Here is a 17,889-nt window from a genome sequence, read left to right on the forward strand (position 1 = left end):
TTTGTAATCTTTCAACATGCTCTAAAATAATATTTGATTTTAGAATACAGTTCCACTTCAAGGTACGCAGTTGTTTTGCCCCCATTGTTTTCTGTCTTCTCCCATGCCAAGTGCTTACATCGTTCTCCACCAGCAACTATGCAGGTGGGCAGCATTAGAGAGCTGAAGGAGGAATGCTGATCAGATGAGATATGGTAGTAGGTCTGTGGATGTATCAGTGTGTGAGTATGTGTGTGTTTGTGTTTTTCCTAATGTTAGGCAGATCATTTGGTCTGCTGCTTTAAAACAAAAGGACTCTGGTCCATTTTACTCCCATGGGGAGGCTACCTTTGGCCAGGAGAGAGAGAGAGAATGAAACCACGTAGCTTGTTGGGCTCTCCAACACTCACTCCTCCACACTGCTTTATGGGAGGGTCAAGGTAGTTAACTAGTGGCAGGCGTTCAGATGGGTTCTGCTCTGACTTCAAACAGAGAACATTATGGCCGTGCGCGCTCACAGGATATTGCACTGTAAGGCTACTGAACACGATTGGGTTAGAGAGAGGAGGCTTTGTATCGAGCCCATTAGAGCCCTAAACCGATACTAATGAAGCCGTTTCCTGTACAAACGGAGCAGCTCAGGGGAAACTGGCTCTAGCTTTTAATAAGGCCCTCTCCAATCCCAGTTAAGATGCTGGAATTTTTTATCTGGGCACTGAGTGGGTTACTGCTGGTTCCAAGCAGAACCTCCATTTGGAAAAGTTAATTACGCATGATTAATGGAGCGTTTTCCTTCCAATGATATCTGTGACAGCACAAAGCTGTCGTAAGGCTTGTCAGGCCCAGTTCGAGCTGAATAAGTATTTATGTGATCGCATGTGATGGGCCTCCTCTCACCAGCACCAGCCCTCATCAATCAAGCCCTACTGCTCGCAGTAGTGGGAAATTGGTCTATCAGTGCGGCTGCCTACCCACCCCCCACCCCCCACCCCACTGCCACCACCACCGCCACCTCCCTCCCTCCCCATTCAATCAGGCCCGAGGCTACAATGCTTCTTTAGCTCTTACTTCTGACCAACGCAGGGGTCACGGGGGGGAAAGTGGGAGCCAGAGCTGAGCCCATCCATTACAGCTCTTGTTTCTCTCGGTGGCAGCCGGACGACGGGATTCTATTAAGAGCTCCGTCTATTCAGCACTGAGATTACACTAGGGCCCTCTCTCAGAGCACACCTCACCACCAACCCCCAAGCCCTCACCAAAACCCTATACCCACCCTGGGGGCCTTATAGCCCCCACCACCACCACAGCCCAGCCCACCGCAGCTCGGTCGTGCTCCTCCACCCCCCCCCCCACCCCACCCCTTTTTTTTTACACTTCCCACTAGTAGTGTTGTTGTTTTTTCAGCAGCCAGAATGACAATAATTGCTGAGAGAAAGACAGAAAGAGAGAATGAGACAGAAAGACAGGAGGAAAAGCTTGGAGGAGAATGAGAGCAGACACTCTAACCTGAAACCTGTTTCTGGTTCAATGTGGACATATTCACTGTCTGCCTGTCTGGACAGCATTTGGCCTAGAAGCACTGCCACACACATACACACAAGCTTGCAGGGAATGAACACGCACACACACTCCAAAGCCATAAGTATACTCTCCCTCTCAAACAGAAGACGTAGAGCTTCAGCACCTGGCTAAGAGACCAGGGCCATCTCCTCCACAATATAAACACACTTAGATGGGTAGCATCACAAACACAACTCTCGTAAACACCCGCCGACACCAGATCAAACCGCACTCCTTCGATGTTTAAGAAGCTCGTTTGTCTCCTGCCGGCCTGAAGAGACTCTTCATTTACTTAATATGTGTTAGCACTTGAGAGAGAGAGAGAAGGGAGTGCTGCTAGGGTCGCGCCCCCTGCTTGGATGGATGGGGGTCTTCCCGTCAAGGAGAAGGAGAGAGACAGCACTCCTGTCAAACAAACAGAAATTTAATACGTTGCCTTCTATCAGGATGTCCACAGTGTGTACACACTCTTAGGCTTGATTATGAATAACCCCCTCTATCTTATAAACAAGTGGAGTGAAGGCATTCATCAGGGATAGAGAGGTAAGGGTGTGAAGAAGGTGGAATGTTCTGTCCTCCAACAAGAGCCTGCTGTCGTGTCTCTGCACAGAGGGGATGATGGAGGGGAGGAGAGGAGAGGACAGGCTCAAGAAGGAACAAAAACAAAACAGAGGGTGGATGAGAGATTAGAAGAAATGGGGGTAAAGAAGGTAAATAGAGGATTTAGGAGTGAAGAAGCAACAGCAGCAGTAGAGAAGAACAAAGAGGATACATAAGTAAGAGAGAGGAAAGAAGAGATGAGACAAAGGAGGAAAAGAAAGTAGAGGAAAGGAAGAGAGGGCAGATGCTTGTCCTGGGCAGGGAGAGGGCACTCAGGGTGGGGCTGTGTGAGGTTTACTCTCCCAGTGCTTTTCTGCATGGTTTGGAGTTGGCAGCCAGCGTGCGGGTTAACAGGATCGGAATGCTTCTTCAGGGGCAGCGTAATCAGCACCAACTTCCTCTGATTCAGAAACCGTAGGCCTCGCTCTCCGCCTCTTTTGTTTCGACCGGGCTCCGCTGACAGCACGGAGGAAGCAGCCGTCTGACGGTCAGGGGAGATGTTGAATGCGTATAAACACCGTATCCAGGGAGGGAGAGGAAGAGAAAGAAACTGACAAACTTCAACGCAACTAATGTGTCTGCGTGTTGATGTGAGCTTGTGCCATCTGTGCGCATAGATGCACACACTTGTTTGTGTGTCTTGGCGGTGTTTTGCACCCACATTGCTGGCCTCTCCCAGTGGAAAACACGCAAGACGTGAGTGAAAGAGGTTGTGTGAGGGATACTCTGCACACTAGCTCCGTGCTCTGTCAGGCCAGTCATCTCCAGCTGCCCGCCTGAGACTTTTGTCTTTGTTAAATGTTGTGTGACAATGAGATTTTCCAAAGTGCCATCTAGATAAAGAAGTGGATTGAGAGAAAGGGAGAAGGAGGAGGGGGAGACTCCGATAAGAGCCGAGATGGTCTGGTCATAGTCCAGCGGCCCTTCATCACTGCTGCAGCCCCAGATATATCTCCTCTCTGTCTCTGAAGCACTCACATACACACCTTCATCACTTTGACTCTCTCTCGCCCTCACAAACTCATACACACCCAATATGCACACTTCTACAACTGCACCCAATCTCAATACACACACACACACACACACCTCTATTCCATCACCGCAGCTCTAGATCCTCAATCGATCCTCACAGCACCCCAGCCCCCAGCAGACACCTGCAGGTGATTGATCCTCAAATCAGTCCCGCACAACCCCAGTGCCGTAAAAACCATAACAACCCATCATAAAAGCTGATTTATCTTCACCTAGCCCTGGGCCTCACAGTTAGAATATTAACCCAAAAGTGTATGACACCAGAATGATTGGTTTGGAATTGAATAAACCTTGGGAGTATTGACGCACATGTCTGATGGTTCAAATCAAGTCTGACTACTGAAATGTGCCAAGTGAGATTGCATTGTCTCAGGATAGGGCCTTCTGCAGACATACACACATACATGGAGAACTTTTGTTGGGGTGCTTGCATCTGTTCTTGTATTTACAAGCCTATATGCACCAGGGATGGGGGATAATTCAATATTATCATTTATCGACTTTCAGCAGAAGCATGTTGTGATGCAATCATTTTTAAATTCCTGTTAGCCAGATTAATTACTATGCACAAGCTCTTATTAAAAACTGAAAATAAATATCAAAGTTCTAGTTTCACACATATAAGGATTTTGGTCTCATGTAATGCATAACTGCACAACACAGTTCATTGCTGATCATTTTATATGTGATTTATGACATATATGTTATATGTTACATTATGCATATATGATGAAAACTGCATATAAAATGATCAAACTTATGTCATTTTACATGGGATTTTCTATACAATTGCCATATTGAGATCCAGTTTAAATCAATCTTGCAAAATATCCTTAAATTTGTTTTCAACCAAGTCACCTAGGTCTAGCATGCACAACTAGTAAAGTATGATGAATTATAGAAGGATTAATAAATATTGTTAAGAGTTTAAAATATTACACAGCTCCTAAAGAGTAGTAGAAGTTCTGTTGGAAGTATAAGAAAAAAAAACATATCACACAATATGATCAGGAATTCATCATAAAGTCACCATGGTAATATGTCTTTTTTTTGTTCGTTTATTGTTTTGTTGTTGAGTGTTTATGTTTTTCCGTGTGTGTCCGTGCATTACTCCATGTGTGTGTTCCTGTAGGAAATAGTACCCAAGCCACATTTTAATGAGAGCGTTAGTCTGAAAGCCAGAAGCATGGTGTACTGGCAGCAGCATCAGCATGTGCCCTGTACTCAGCAGTGCAACAAGCTCCCGGGTTAAATATAATCCCAGGCTAACTCAGGGGCCTCTTTGATGCTACTGAAAGCCAGTGAAGCCTTTAATGGGAGCCACTCTGTGTCCCTGTGTTATGTGTGAGCTGCTCAGCTTTCCTTCATTTTAGGGTTGTTGCAACTGATTTGTTGTTTTCTGAGTTAATTCTGACTTTAACCATTGCCCACATACACTGAGCTGACCTGTGCTTGGTAACAAATTCCAGTGTGTGTGTGTGTGTGTGTGTGTGTGTGTGTGTGTGTGTGTGTTTGTGTGTTGTGTGTGTGTGTGTGTGTGTGTGTGTGTGTGTGTGTGTGTGTGTGTGTGTGTGTGTGTGTGTGTGTGTGTGTGGCGGGGGTTTCTGTGTGTGACCATGACGGACATACTGAACGCACTTCCACAATCTGCTTATGCTTTGCACTTACTCAAGAACATTTTCTCACTTTCTCACATTGCAGTTTTGACCACTTGTAAATTTTGGATAAGAAATACCCATTAGTCCCACTTGTCATGTTTCTCCATGTTTTTCTCCTCAGTACAACAGTATAAGCCTTTTTCTTTGCTTTGCAAAAAGGGAAAACACCCAATAAAAGCAAATACACAAAAGGGTCTGTGTATCTGTGAGCCATCAACTGTTGGGTATCTGTTTCTCCACCTGCCTCGCCATCGGATAAATGGTCTTTTTCACCAAATTCATTGCTCTGTCCAAGAACTGTTAACTGGTTTTTAGTTGTATCTTGTAAATGTAAACATAACACTATTGCAGGGAGTTATAACAATGTATTCTTTACCTCCGATCAGCTTCTATACAACTCTGATATGTTTTCATCCTTCATTAATATATCAGTCGCCTTTTCTTTACGATTCTGTTTTTTCTTTGGTGGCTGTGTGATATCTAACTAACATGGTGGCGTTTTCTCCTGTCACACTGAACATGTATTGCGTGGGGCTGATATCCGCCAACATTAAAATATTAGCCTTCCAATTGGACACGGTACATGAAAAGCAGATTGTCGTAGTATTGCAGCAGAGCCCTTACTTTAAACGTGAGATGAGAGCTCAATAAATGTAATGAATGTGTGACACTTGAACATCTGAAGTGTCGTGTTCAGTTCCATACCGCTTTACCTCTTGTACATAAAAAGCTCTTTTAAAGATGATATCTATGAGCGTTTTAGAGCCGATTTGTTCACCCTGCAGCAACCGGCAACGTGCTCTAATTACCTCTCCCCTTTCGCCGCTGGGCTGGAGTGGGTTGTTTAAGTTTCCAGTCTGTCCCATGCGTATAGGAGCTGTGTGCCCGCTGAATTTATGCTTGAAAAACGTGACCTTTGACTCTTGTGCAGCTTTATCGCACCCCGTAGCCCACATACAGTGTGGCCCTGTATGCTGAGGCTCTGCGGAGGAAGTGTCTGTGATTACCACAGCCTGTACTACTTTCTGTACATCGCTGCCACCCCCCCATCCTCAACTCTCCCCCCCCTCCAACCTCTCAAAGACCCCCAACTCGCTGCATCCACATTCCAGGCACTTCTCCTCTAAACAACAGCGCACATCAGGTTAAAACCACTTATCTTCAAATTAACTTTTGAGTGTTGCATATATCCATTCTTCCTCCTCCTCCTGATGCTCAAATAATTTTTAACAGTAGGTTGCACTGCCCCTTATAATGCAGCGAGCATGTCTTGTTGCAGCGCCTGGTCACGTTGTGCCATTCCTGCTGTCAGTGTTGATTTTAGCATAAGATACAATATATCTCATGCACACAGAGGAACCATTAAATATCATCATATCACATTTATTCTAATTAAATATGCATGGTAGAGATATTAGTGTATTTATTGGCCCTGCATAATGTATGCACCTTTTAATCCAGCACTTCTGCTTCTGCAACACAGATTACAGCACAGATTTGTGCAGTATTTTGTGGGGATTCTGTTATTTGAATGTTTCAGTGTTATGGAATGTAATGTAAGTTTGTTTCCCTCTTTCTCTCTCTGCTGCTTAGCTTAACAAATTAATTTTAATGATGAAAAAGCACAATATCCCTTAAGAAGCCTCTCACACTCTCCTCCTCCTCTAAACTGGTAAATGAGATGAGATCATTTATGTCTTCTCATCAATCTTCTCAATCAAGTATCTTATCCTGTGATGTCCTGCCTTGTTCCAATATTGACACTTGTCTCTATAAAACTGATTAAACAAATATGTCTGCCCTCATGGATACCAATGGAGTTATTTCACCCCGCTGTTCTAAAAGAAAACTTAGGTTTTAGGTTATGAATGAAATAAAGGATTTGTTAATATAGACATGTATGCAGTGCTTGGGCCAACCTGTCACTGCAATGAGCTGTCAAAGACAGGAACAGACAGTGCCAAAACAAAATGACCGGGTGCTAATTCAGCAAACACCCGGGGCCTGTTCCTCACAGGCCACAGAATTTGTCAAGAAATCATCCCTCTCTCTTTCTCTCTCTGTCGGAATGCCTGGCTGACCCCCGGCAAATGAAAATAATCCAAAGTAATTAGAAGTGAGCTGGTCTGGTCCTGAGAGCCCCCAGGCAGCCGGGTAAACATGGCGGAGGGGCCGGGAGGGGCCAGTGGAGGAAGGTGGGGGGGGCTGACCTTGTCCACATAAAGCAGTGATTTATGAAGTGCAGGGCACAGCAGCAGGGCTTCTGTCTTCTCCAGCAGAACCAAATTACTGAGGTGGAGATTAACACGCCGCTCACAACGGGCTAACTTCCAGACCCAAGGAAATTTTTTATTTACATTTTCCCCTTTCATTTCCGCTGCTCTGTTTTAATGGTAATGGGGCTATATGGACACCAGGTCTATCCTTTAATATCGGGACTTAAAGCTGCACACTTAATGTATTGTGCACTAATCTTGGCTGATGGACGTGTTAATTAAAGAAAAAAGTTGCCGAGTGTTGTGCAAACGGTAGGCAAACCGTTCGTCTGAGCTTTAAATGAGTTTTTACCACTTGATTGAATCGCACCACATTTAAGCAAAATAAAATACGCAGGGGGGCTGTGTGTATACAGAGTCATGATGGAGGCTTAATGCAGCTTTTACGTCGGTGTCAATGGGAGGTCTCGCCGTGAATACTAGAACTATTTCATGTGGATTTGGCTGCGATATTTTCTTTCTCTCCTCTCTTTCTTGTTTTTTTTTTCTTTCCGCTCTCCTGGAGGATGTGCTGGAATGCACCACACAGCCCTACACAGTGTTTCCATGTGGCCCCTCGGCTGCAGCGGCAGGCTCTTGCAACTCGCTGGCTGGAGTCAGTTTGCAACCCACACGGGAATCCCCCTCTTCTCCAGCCTGTCCCATCTGACTTCACATGGCTCTAGATCGAGCTGCAAAATCCAAATCACTTTTTATACCAGAAAAATATTGCTGCAAAGTTATTCAAAATATAAAAAAGAAAGTGCCAGTGTTACACCCATGAAGCTGAACCTCAGATCAAGTCAAATGTGAAGCTATTTGATCATAAAAATGCTCTACATTCATTTATGAATTGGTTTTTGCGTGACTGAATTCCTAAAACAAACAAGAAAGCCGCAAGCAAAATAATCATGGGCCCATTTAAGCAGTTTAACCTCCTTTCAAGAATTTCACAGCACTTTAAAGCCTCGGCACTAAACATTACGCGGGTGCTGTATGTTTTAAGAGTCCCTTAAATAAGGATGAAATGCTGTGTGGCATGATATAGTAGGAACTAAAATACCCTGAAGCCTGAATGTGTTTGGTTTGTAATTTGTTGATAAACAGCTTTTCCACACCGCTATTTAGTAACTATGTCAAAATCATTATGACAAAGGCATGGCATGATTCAGATAAAACAGATCTATTTCATCCCAGCACATCAGAATGGTGTTCACGGCGGATTGGTGAAATAAATATAAATTAGAGCTATGCCTTGCAAATCACTCTCGTGCTTTATTAACAAATGGACAAGTGTTTTAAATTCACCCCACTCGGTCTTTTCAGTAGATTCAAGAGCTTTATAGCCGCTCGTTCAGGTGATTATATATCCAAGCCCATACAGATGAATCTTTCATGTCCCATCTAGCGATTTGACGCCTTAATGTAGATGTTTTGTGCTGCAATTCTAATATCTATATAAGTCAAAAAAGCTGACTGATAGCAGACCGTTACAAACTGAGATATAAGCTGCAGTGCTTTCAACATGAAGTGAAACTCATGGCTCAGAAACAAAGGAAAGTTGGATTGATTTTTTTTTTTTTTTTTTTTTTTTTGGCTGTCGGAGTCACTCACCCCTGTGCCAAAAATGTTAGACCCCTAACACTCACAAAGCGGCTTATCTCGATTACATCTCTGGAGATAAAATAGTGCAACTGCTGATGTCTGACCACTGTCATAAATAGACATTTAAATCACCAAAATTATATTTCACAGTTTTGTTGTGAATGCGACTATTTATATCTGATGATTAAAAAAAAAAAAGTAAGCTTGAGTTTAGAAAAGCTCACTTCACAACGGCGACAAACGCAATATCATACTTATGTTTAACTATCATATCGTTATCTGAAATGTTCAACTATCCGCTCAGGAATGTTTAAAAAGTTCCGTTCAGTTGAGCACGCCATCTCCTGACGGGGGAAAGAAGTGCAACGTGTCTTCATGTTGCCAGGCTTAAGGGGTTCTGTTGCTGTTAACCCAATTTACCCCCGGTGATACCACAAACCCCGCGTGTTTATCCTCCTTTTTCAGACATTTCCTCCTTTTCAGAAAAGAGCTCAGACCCCTCTCTCTATCAGGATCCTTGATCAGACCCGGAGAGGCCGTGAAGCAATCACTTTCCCAGATTACTTGTATTTAATACACAATGCATCATAAAACAAATCCCTCATCCTGACAGGAAGAAAATAGAACAGCTCATTGGACTTGAGCTTTCCCAATTTATGGCTAAATTAAAAGGGGTTCCAACAATGGACAAGTCGAGGAGAGGCAGGAAATCAATGACCGGGCGGACCGGGGTCTCTCCTCGGTTCTCAAGGAGCGCGAGACGATGGGAATCGGTGGCGGGGTCCTGCCTTATTTACACATGATTTTTCCTGTCCTTCCTGCACATTTGCTCCGCGATTTCGTAAAACAATAGGCATTATCTGGGATGGAAGGTCAATGTCACAGTGTGAGGCGTTATCCATCATCATCTGCTCTCATCAGCCAAAGCCCTGTCCTCTCCAGCTTTATGAGCTGCCTAATAAACTCCGCTCACTGACAACGAGGACGTCTCTTTATTATTCTATACCCTTGTCCGTTTATTCGCAGCATCACTTTCAGCGTTGAACTTTTACATCTAGCTTAAACACTGAACAAATAAATCGAATGCAACATTTTCTCTCTTCTCTTGAGCCTGTTGTAAAGCAGGTGCATAGGCCAGAGCAGTAAGGAAAGGAAATACACAACAATAAAAAATATGCTTTTAATTTCAGGATTGATTCAAACACTGCCAGCTTGAGCTCTAGCTCTGTCTAATGATCTTTTTTCTTTGCGATAAAATAAAACTCGTTTTATGATCATTTAAAAAAAATATTCATTCTTTGCTTATTTTGTATGTGCGCGCAGTGGTGAAGGGGGAGATTTTAGGAGGAGAGCGCGCAAATATACCTAACCCAACAACCCACAGCATTTTATGTTCAAGTCAGAGAAAAGCAGGTGATTAGGTCAGTGTTTCCCAAATTGTGGCACAGGGACTTCCAATGGTCCTTATGGAGTTTCCTGGAGGTCCCCAGGAGGAACACTTAAGTCTAGTTGTTACATTACTCCCCCAACGCAAGCACAATTAGAGTATAAGGGGACTGTTTTTATAGTTCCCACTTTTCTTATTGTTGTTAGTCTCGCGTCCAAACATAAATGCAGCTCAAAACTAAATCATAAGCATGAGGCAAAAAGAAAAAAAAGTGTTGGGATCTTCAGGTTAATAATGTCATAAAATGGTCCATGAACTTGGCTGTTGTGAAAAAGTTTCGGAACACGTGGCTAATGATACGCGCTTTGATGCTTATGTTGGTTCATTAAAGTGCGCTGCCCGTGTGTGTAGTTCATCCCTTTTTGAAGCCCCATCCCGACCTCTCCCTGACCCCGCTCACCCTCTCCAACCCCGGGCCCCTGTCACTTTAAAATTTACTGTGGAGAGGAGTCGCTTCAGACCGGGGGACAGGGGCAAAGACGGTCCCGTGTTTTGAGTCGCGTCTCTCTGGGCTTTAGGACAGGATCCTTCTGTATGAGACAATGCGTAAAAGAGAAACATCACACAAACCGTCCGGGACGCGCAAAGTAGGGGGCGATGCTTGAAACCAACCCCCCCTTCCGAATCTCTCTGCTATCATATAGACGACACATCCCGAGCGGCTGAGGAGGGGGGAGAGGAAGAGAAAAATGAAAAGTTGAATGGCTACTAGAGGACACCTGGGTGCGTCAGGACAGGAGGGGTGACAAGAGAGGAGCGGACGAGCCAAGCGAAGCGCACACAGTGAAAAGTTGGGCGCAAGTTGATGTACCGGAGGTGATTTAGTTCCGTCCCGCGATGTCTGTAGGACAGTGAGAGGAGATGTACCGAGTCAGCGGGGTCTGTAAGACAATATAGTGAGAGAGGATTTACTTTTACCGACCGCGCGGCGTCCGGCGAGGAGTCGACTCGTCCTGCGGCTTGGAGACCTGAAGAGACACCGACACTGAAAAAACAACAGAGCACTGGTGCTTTTCACAATGCCAAAACTCTGGACAACGCGCCGCAGCAAAGACAATTTGTAATTTTATTGTTTATTCGAAAGTAGAGTTTTGGTCGTTCACAGTTGTTGTTGTTGTTTTTTTTAAATCGGAGTTTTCATCACTTTTCCTCAGTTAGAAACGCAGTTCTTATCCCAAGAGGTTTTAACTGTCGCACGGTGCCGGTGCAAAAGAGTTTCAACGGTAAGAGAAAATAGACTTTATATATACAAACAAAACATTTGTTTTATTGAGCGATTTGCATTCATAGCAAAAAAATTAAAAGAAACGTTAATTGTTCATTTCGTTTTAAACTAAGTTTGACGGTTAAATTCATGAAAGACTGGAGAGTATTTTTTGCAGGATGAATGGGGAGATCCAGTGTTAGTCCAGACAAAGGGCTTTATGCAAGCTAAATATTTATTCAGTGGCAGGTTATACAAAGGCAGAGAGACAGATTTGTGACCCCGAGAGAGAGTCCGTTTTGCCTCCCAACAATCGGCTACGTCTTCATAATTCTTATCACTGGCGGTTTCCTGCAATTGATTTGTTTCCCACTAAAGTTTACAGCTGCAGTATAATAAATATTAACACATTAAAACAACGTTATACCGTTTACAATTCGTTGAGAGAAATGCTGTATAAATGTTTTGTGAACGTTAAAAGTCCTGTGATCTTTTGATTTGCATAATAATTCACTTCATTGTATTTATTGTTATTTTGTTCTTTAGAAGCTTGAAGAGTGTTGATGTTGTGTAGGAGAGTAATACAATTGTTTTCTTCGTTTATTATTATTATTATTATTATTATTATTATTATTATTATATCGTGTTATTAATATTATTTTAAATTTCTGTTTCTAAAAACAAGCAGTTAAAATCAATATAGTTTGCTAATTCATTCGATGAAACTACATTTCCAGAAACGAATTCAAACGTCAGCTGAAGTCAATTTAAATCCAGAATAATATAGCAGCATATTTTAAAAATCGTTTTTAATAATAAAATAATAGCAGACTGATCAGCCAGAATTGCATTACATATTTTTGCAGTTATTTTTAAATTTTCTCTAATTCTATTATTATATTGATTTATTTTGGGGGGGTTTTACAGTCTTGTATTGGTACTGATTTATTGTTGTTGAAAAACATATTAATACAATTTCTATTACTGCAATGGAAATGACATAATCCCTTCAGAGCTCCCTCAGGGGTAAAAAAAAAAAAAGAGAAAGATTGCCACAGATATGTAATACATTTTATTTAGTTTTATTCATTTTATTGTTATTATTTTGTGGTTATAAAAAAAGTTACAGAAATGTCCTTATAAATGACTATCAAAATAATAATTACAATAAAATAAAATGCACACAAGCAGTTTTATATTACAAAAGAATTTTTAGATGACTAACATAGACTTTGCTTGTACTCTACCCAAGTGTGTGTGTGTGTGTTGTGTTGTGTATTGCACCACAGACCAGCTCCTAACATATGGGAGGTATGTGGTTAGTCAGTGTTTGGACACAGTAACCTGGACTGATACTGATCAAAGTCTGATTCCCCCCCCTCCCCCCCCTCTCTCTCGTAGATCTTGGATGGGTCAGGCCATGTAAAATTCTGCGTGGATGCCAGCAAGCCAGATATCGGGAGCTGGCTGAAGCACATCCAGTTTGCCCCTGCGGCCAAGCAGCATAACCTGACAGCGTGCCAGATAGATGATCAGGTACGTGGAGGCGCTCGCAACAACCTCAACAAAATACAAGACCAATATGATCTGAAGAAAAGAGAAAAAACAGAGTGAGAAAAAACACGTGGATGACTTGATTTTGAACTCCCAAATGGTGATGTGTCCTCTGAATCTTGCTGTCTGGCAGGATGAATCAAGTGCAACTGAGAGTCATTCAGATCTTAGAAACTGTTGGGTTTTTTTAAACACAGCTCTGATGCCAGAAGGCTTCCCTGTATTTTCCAATGGCTGTCTTGTCTGTGTGCTGTTGTGTTAAAAGGTGTTATTGTGATCCAAGTCAGATAGTCCCATGAGCGGCTGGCCCACCCTGCCTTCAGTTCACACACACACACACACACACACACACCTCTCCCCCACGCTGCACCACAGCGACTCCTCGCTATCTGTGTGTGTTTTCTTTCTGTAATTGTGCTCTGGCTTCTGCCGTGCGAGGACCACAGGGCAGGATCAGAGGCGGCTCGCTGAGATGATAGTTCCACACACTTCCCAGTCACGCTTGCGATATAAACTCTTAGATATGCCAGGAATGTCAAAGTCCTTTTGCTGCTCACCTGGCTGTACAGAGAGGTGCGTGCTATACACATGGGGGCCTGTTCACCTCAGTAATCCCATGGCCAGGAGCCCCTCCTACACAGACACACGCAGCAAGGCAGGTAGACAAGAGGCTAAACTTTATTTGACATGTCTATGGAGCATACCATAGCTTGACCCGAATGAAAAACATTATCTAGCCCGCGTGTTTGTCATCACTTCTCACTGGTGGTCCATCTAGATTACTTGTTGAGTGTCACCCGTTGAAATTTCAGCAAAAAGCACATGTCAGTAGAGTATTTAATAACTCAATCCATGTAGCCATGTAAACTTTAATTAGATAAGAACATTTTCATACAGATAAAAGCTGCATTTGGTATGACTGGCCCTGAAATTATTTGGAAATCTTTAAAGTGAAAATCTGCTCTTCCTTCACACATCTATGCCATTCTCACCCTTCAGTAAAGAAGGAAGAGGTTCAGAGAGCGGATAGCCCACGCTCTTTTCATTAACAGAATGGGAAAGAAGAAGAAGAGAAGCTTTCCAAAAGTACTTACCCACTCTCTTTTAAAAGAGACAGAGAGACAAACAAGCAGAGAGAGCTTTGCTGAGCTGCCCTCTCCATGAGGTGTGACTCGCTGTCAACACTGTGGTTCTGCTCGGGTGGCTGTGTAAGGCTCCGACAGGTCACGGACATGGCTATGATGAGGTGATTGTTAAGTATTACACACTGTCACAACACAGCACAATGTGCCGCCTTTAAGCCTTCCGGCCAACATTGGTGTTTTTGAAAACACACTGTAGCGTCTCACAATGCCTGTCTGTATGTTTGAAATGAATAGACTAAAGGGGGTGGTCTTGTAAAGCTGCTGTCAGTTTTTGATAGTGTGTGTGTGTGTGTGTGTGTGTGTGTGTGTGTGTGTGTGTGTGTGTGTGTGTGCTTATGAGGGCTTTTTGTCTCCGTATGTGCACTGACTTGTTGTGAGTGTGTGAAGTGTTTCATTGTGTCTCTGGAGTGTGTGCGCACACCTGTAACTGCATGTGTGAACTTTAGTGTGTGTGTGTGTGTGTGTGCGTGCGTGCGTGCGTGCGTGCGTGCGTGCGTGCGTGCGCGCGTGCACACTCTGCAGGACTGCGAATTGTTCATTGCGGTTCAGATGACTCCCCATGCTCCTCATTCCGAGCTGGAAATGTTCAAACACACAGTACCTGATTCCAACAGGTTTTTACTGCCACAGAGAAGTGCTGAGTCTAAACCCAGCCTGCAACCACATATTACACATTCGCCGCACAATGTGTACCATCACCAGATTTCCACAGAAGGGCCTGACCGAGCTAACCAGGGCTGACATATTACTTGCTCTGCTAAATCTTGCCTCAGAACCAAATTTAAACGAGTCTTCTCACCATCAGCAGAGATGACTTGTTATATGATTTATTTTAAGACGATGTCATACGACGACAGCAATTTCCAGGTGTGTTGGTCGTTATTTGGTCCTGGTTCTTTTCCAGCACCAATTTAGCCCTGCCAGTGTGAGAGTAAAACTGGCCTCCGTCCTCCTATTTCTGACCTAGTTCTGTTTATCATAAAACTTTATGACCAATCTCAGGAGGGTGAGGGAGTAAGACAGGAATGACTGAGTGAGGACAGAGAGTGGAAAAAAAGCCTGTTTTGTCTTAGTGGAGGAACTGTTCGAGATCCCAGTTCTCTTTTCCCTCTCTCTTTCTCTCTCTAGTCAGCTCTACTACATTGGCATCCTAAAAGATCTATGCTGTGAAAGAATCTCCACACAACTTAATATGCAAATATTAACAAAAACAATGTCAGACCTTATTTCTAATATTAACAATTCTCTACAGTCATTACAACTGAAATTGATATATTGTAAAATGATAGAGAACAGCAGAAACGATGAGTGGCAGTCTTCTCTATAGTTCAAATCTCTCACATATCTGACATTTAATGACAAAGATTCTGTCCTTCTATAGGAAAAAATAAAAAGTAAAAAAACAGGTATTCGGAAAGTGACTTAAATGACTCTAAAGAGACCAAAATGTGTGTATATATATATATATATATATACATATGTAAATACCTCTTTCTCAATATATTTGTTTTTCTCTAATACTAGAATTAGCTGCACATTCAGTAACTTTAACTCAATTCAACAAGGACAGCCTTTATTTTTATGACCTTTCTGTTTTATTGCTTTTATATATTTGACACTGCAGAGGGAAAGAGTGGAGAAGAGGAAAGAGTGGAGAAGAAGGAGATGGCAGGTGTCGCAGTTTGTGAGTCACACTGAAATCTGTAATTAAGTCAACCTGCTATAACTTGTAGGCTTGAATTCAGTCCTTTACAAATAAAAACAGCTCTCTGAAGAGAAAAAATATACACGTTTGTTTTTCATTTTGTTTTCAATTAAAAACTTAAAAACATGAAGTTTTCAGAGAAAATCATTAATAAGAATCTTGGCTAAGCTCATTTGTAATTGTTAAATCTTTTAACTTTGCGACCCGCTGTTTGTGTTTAGCCTGTGACCATCCATGCCACAATGCTCAAGCTCTCTTGATATCCTCATAGCAACGCAGCCTGAGCTCTACTTGCATGGATCCTTCCATGATCAACATGTTTCGTCGTTAAGATAATTAGGGCAATTAGTGCTTGAAAACCCTCCATTGTGCTCATTCACTCTACCGATTCAATCGAAAGGAAAATGGATTAAAAGTGTAATTAACATCATCCAACGAGGCCCTGAAGAGCCTTTCATAAGACAGTGCAGAGGGATATGAGCGTTAATCTCATTCGCTCTATTGATTCTCACTCAGTATTGAGTGGGATGAAGTGGCTGTGGGGCATATTAGCAAAACACTGACAGCCATTCACTATGTAAATACACTGGAGGGGAAATCATGAAGTGATTGTATCTCACTGAGCTAACAGCTTATTCCGTTGTGAAAAACGCACAAGGATCCATTATAAAAGGAGATCAGACATGTATAAAAAATGTCAAGCTTGCGCAAATAAAAACTGTAAATCCAACACTGATCATTTCCAACTAAGAAGTCATTTTGGAGAGTTTCCACCTGACAGTGATGATATGTCGTTCATGAGATACCAGAACGTTTCTGCTTCTTCATTAGGTCACTTTCCCACAGCTGACTCAATCTAACATGAATACAGCCATGTTGGCTTTCTTACGGGTTCATTCAATTTGCTGGAACCAGCTGCACATTGTGTGCTCATGCTCTTTATTGCTATCTCAGTCACGAAATGATTTTGTTTAGAAACCAGTGTACATGTTGCATGACCCTGATAGCTACAGGGAAGGCGCAACACATATGGACATGCGGCGTTGCTGCCATGCTACTGCTGAGCAAGCACACGTACACAGCGTAGTGAGAATTCTTCTTAAACTTGATGATTTTTTGTGATTTCTTTGACTAGAAATATTGGGAGTTTTTTGTAACCATTTTTGAAACTTAATGCTATCTGTTGACTTTAACCCTTTTTTAATCATTACAGTTTAAACCTTGGTTGTGAGTCTGCGGTATCTTTCTTTTCCATAGTTTTTAGATGTTAAAGTAGCCTAAGATTTTGAGTTTTTGCGCTAAGAGCAGCACTCAGACTGAGAGTTCATTGTGGCAGGACAGCGTCAATGAATGGCATACCTGTCGAATGAGCTCTGTGTGAGCGAGGAGTCGGCCAACATGGGTGTGACCAAGGAAAATGTGACTGTGTTTACTCTGCTAATGACTAATGGTGTCAAGGTAACAAAGTAGCCCGATTATAGCCTCTGATCCTCTCGTGGTTGTAACCTTTGACAGAGAGAGTGACAGAGAGAGAAATATAAGTAGTGACCCAATAAATGAACATACATAGGGAGAAATAATACATATAGAAAATAATTGCTCAGCCTATCTTAAACAATATAATTCAGTCAGTGAGGGGACTCGTTTTCCTGGCTACTACTGCAGCCTGTGCAGAGCCATTGCATTCATGTGAAAACATACAGATGCAGGTAAAACTCGTGTATTTCCGAAGAAGAAGTGGTTTTTGAAATATTTTCTGAAATCATTTCTTCTGGGTTGTTTTTGTTTGCAGTAACAGTACAAAATAACCTTGATGCTGAGGCGGCTGGCAGTGTGAACACACACACCCTGGCTATCTTATCTACAGAATAACCTGTTATTTTAAGCCACTATTAGACTGCTGGCAGTCAGTGTGTGCATGCGTGTGTGTGTGTGTTTGTTAGTGGGTCCATGACATGCTAAGGATGACCCCTAGAATCAAATACTGCGTGTCCTCTGTTCTGGAGTGAGTCGCTGCATTTTTGTTTATGTGTGTTTTCACTGTTTATCTGTGGCTGCCCTCGGGGGAAGGGGTGGAGCTGTTGGGGGAATTCCCCTCATATTCGTAATCACCCTCCTGTGCCTGCGCTTGTGTGCACTTAC

At 42.7% G+C, this 17,889-nt stretch overlaps 1 protein-coding gene across 14 annotated transcripts in view; it reads left to right on the plus strand.

Annotated features, from left to right (window-relative positions):
* Positions 1-17,889, plus strand: part of mecom (MDS1 and EVI1 complex locus) — a 132,574-nt gene that overhangs the window by 92,551 nt on the left and 22,134 nt on the right. For 12 of the 14 annotated variants that reach the window (XM_044202417.1, XM_044202423.1, XM_044202427.1 and 9 more), the window contains exon 3: positions 12,745-12,879. In XM_044202417.1, coding sequence (XP_044058352.1) covers positions 12,745-12,879 — 135 coding nt within the window. Of the gene's footprint in view, positions 1-10,533; positions 11,363-12,744; positions 12,880-17,889 lie in introns of those variants that run through there. The other 2 variants (XM_044202429.1, XM_044202428.1) reach the window with 2 other exon arrangements.

The sequence above is a fragment of the Siniperca chuatsi genome, linkage group LG7, assembly GCF_020085105.1.
Source record: "Siniperca chuatsi isolate FFG_IHB_CAS linkage group LG7, ASM2008510v1, whole genome shotgun sequence".
Taxonomy (NCBI): Eukaryota; Metazoa; Chordata; class Actinopteri; order Centrarchiformes; family Sinipercidae; genus Siniperca; species Siniperca chuatsi.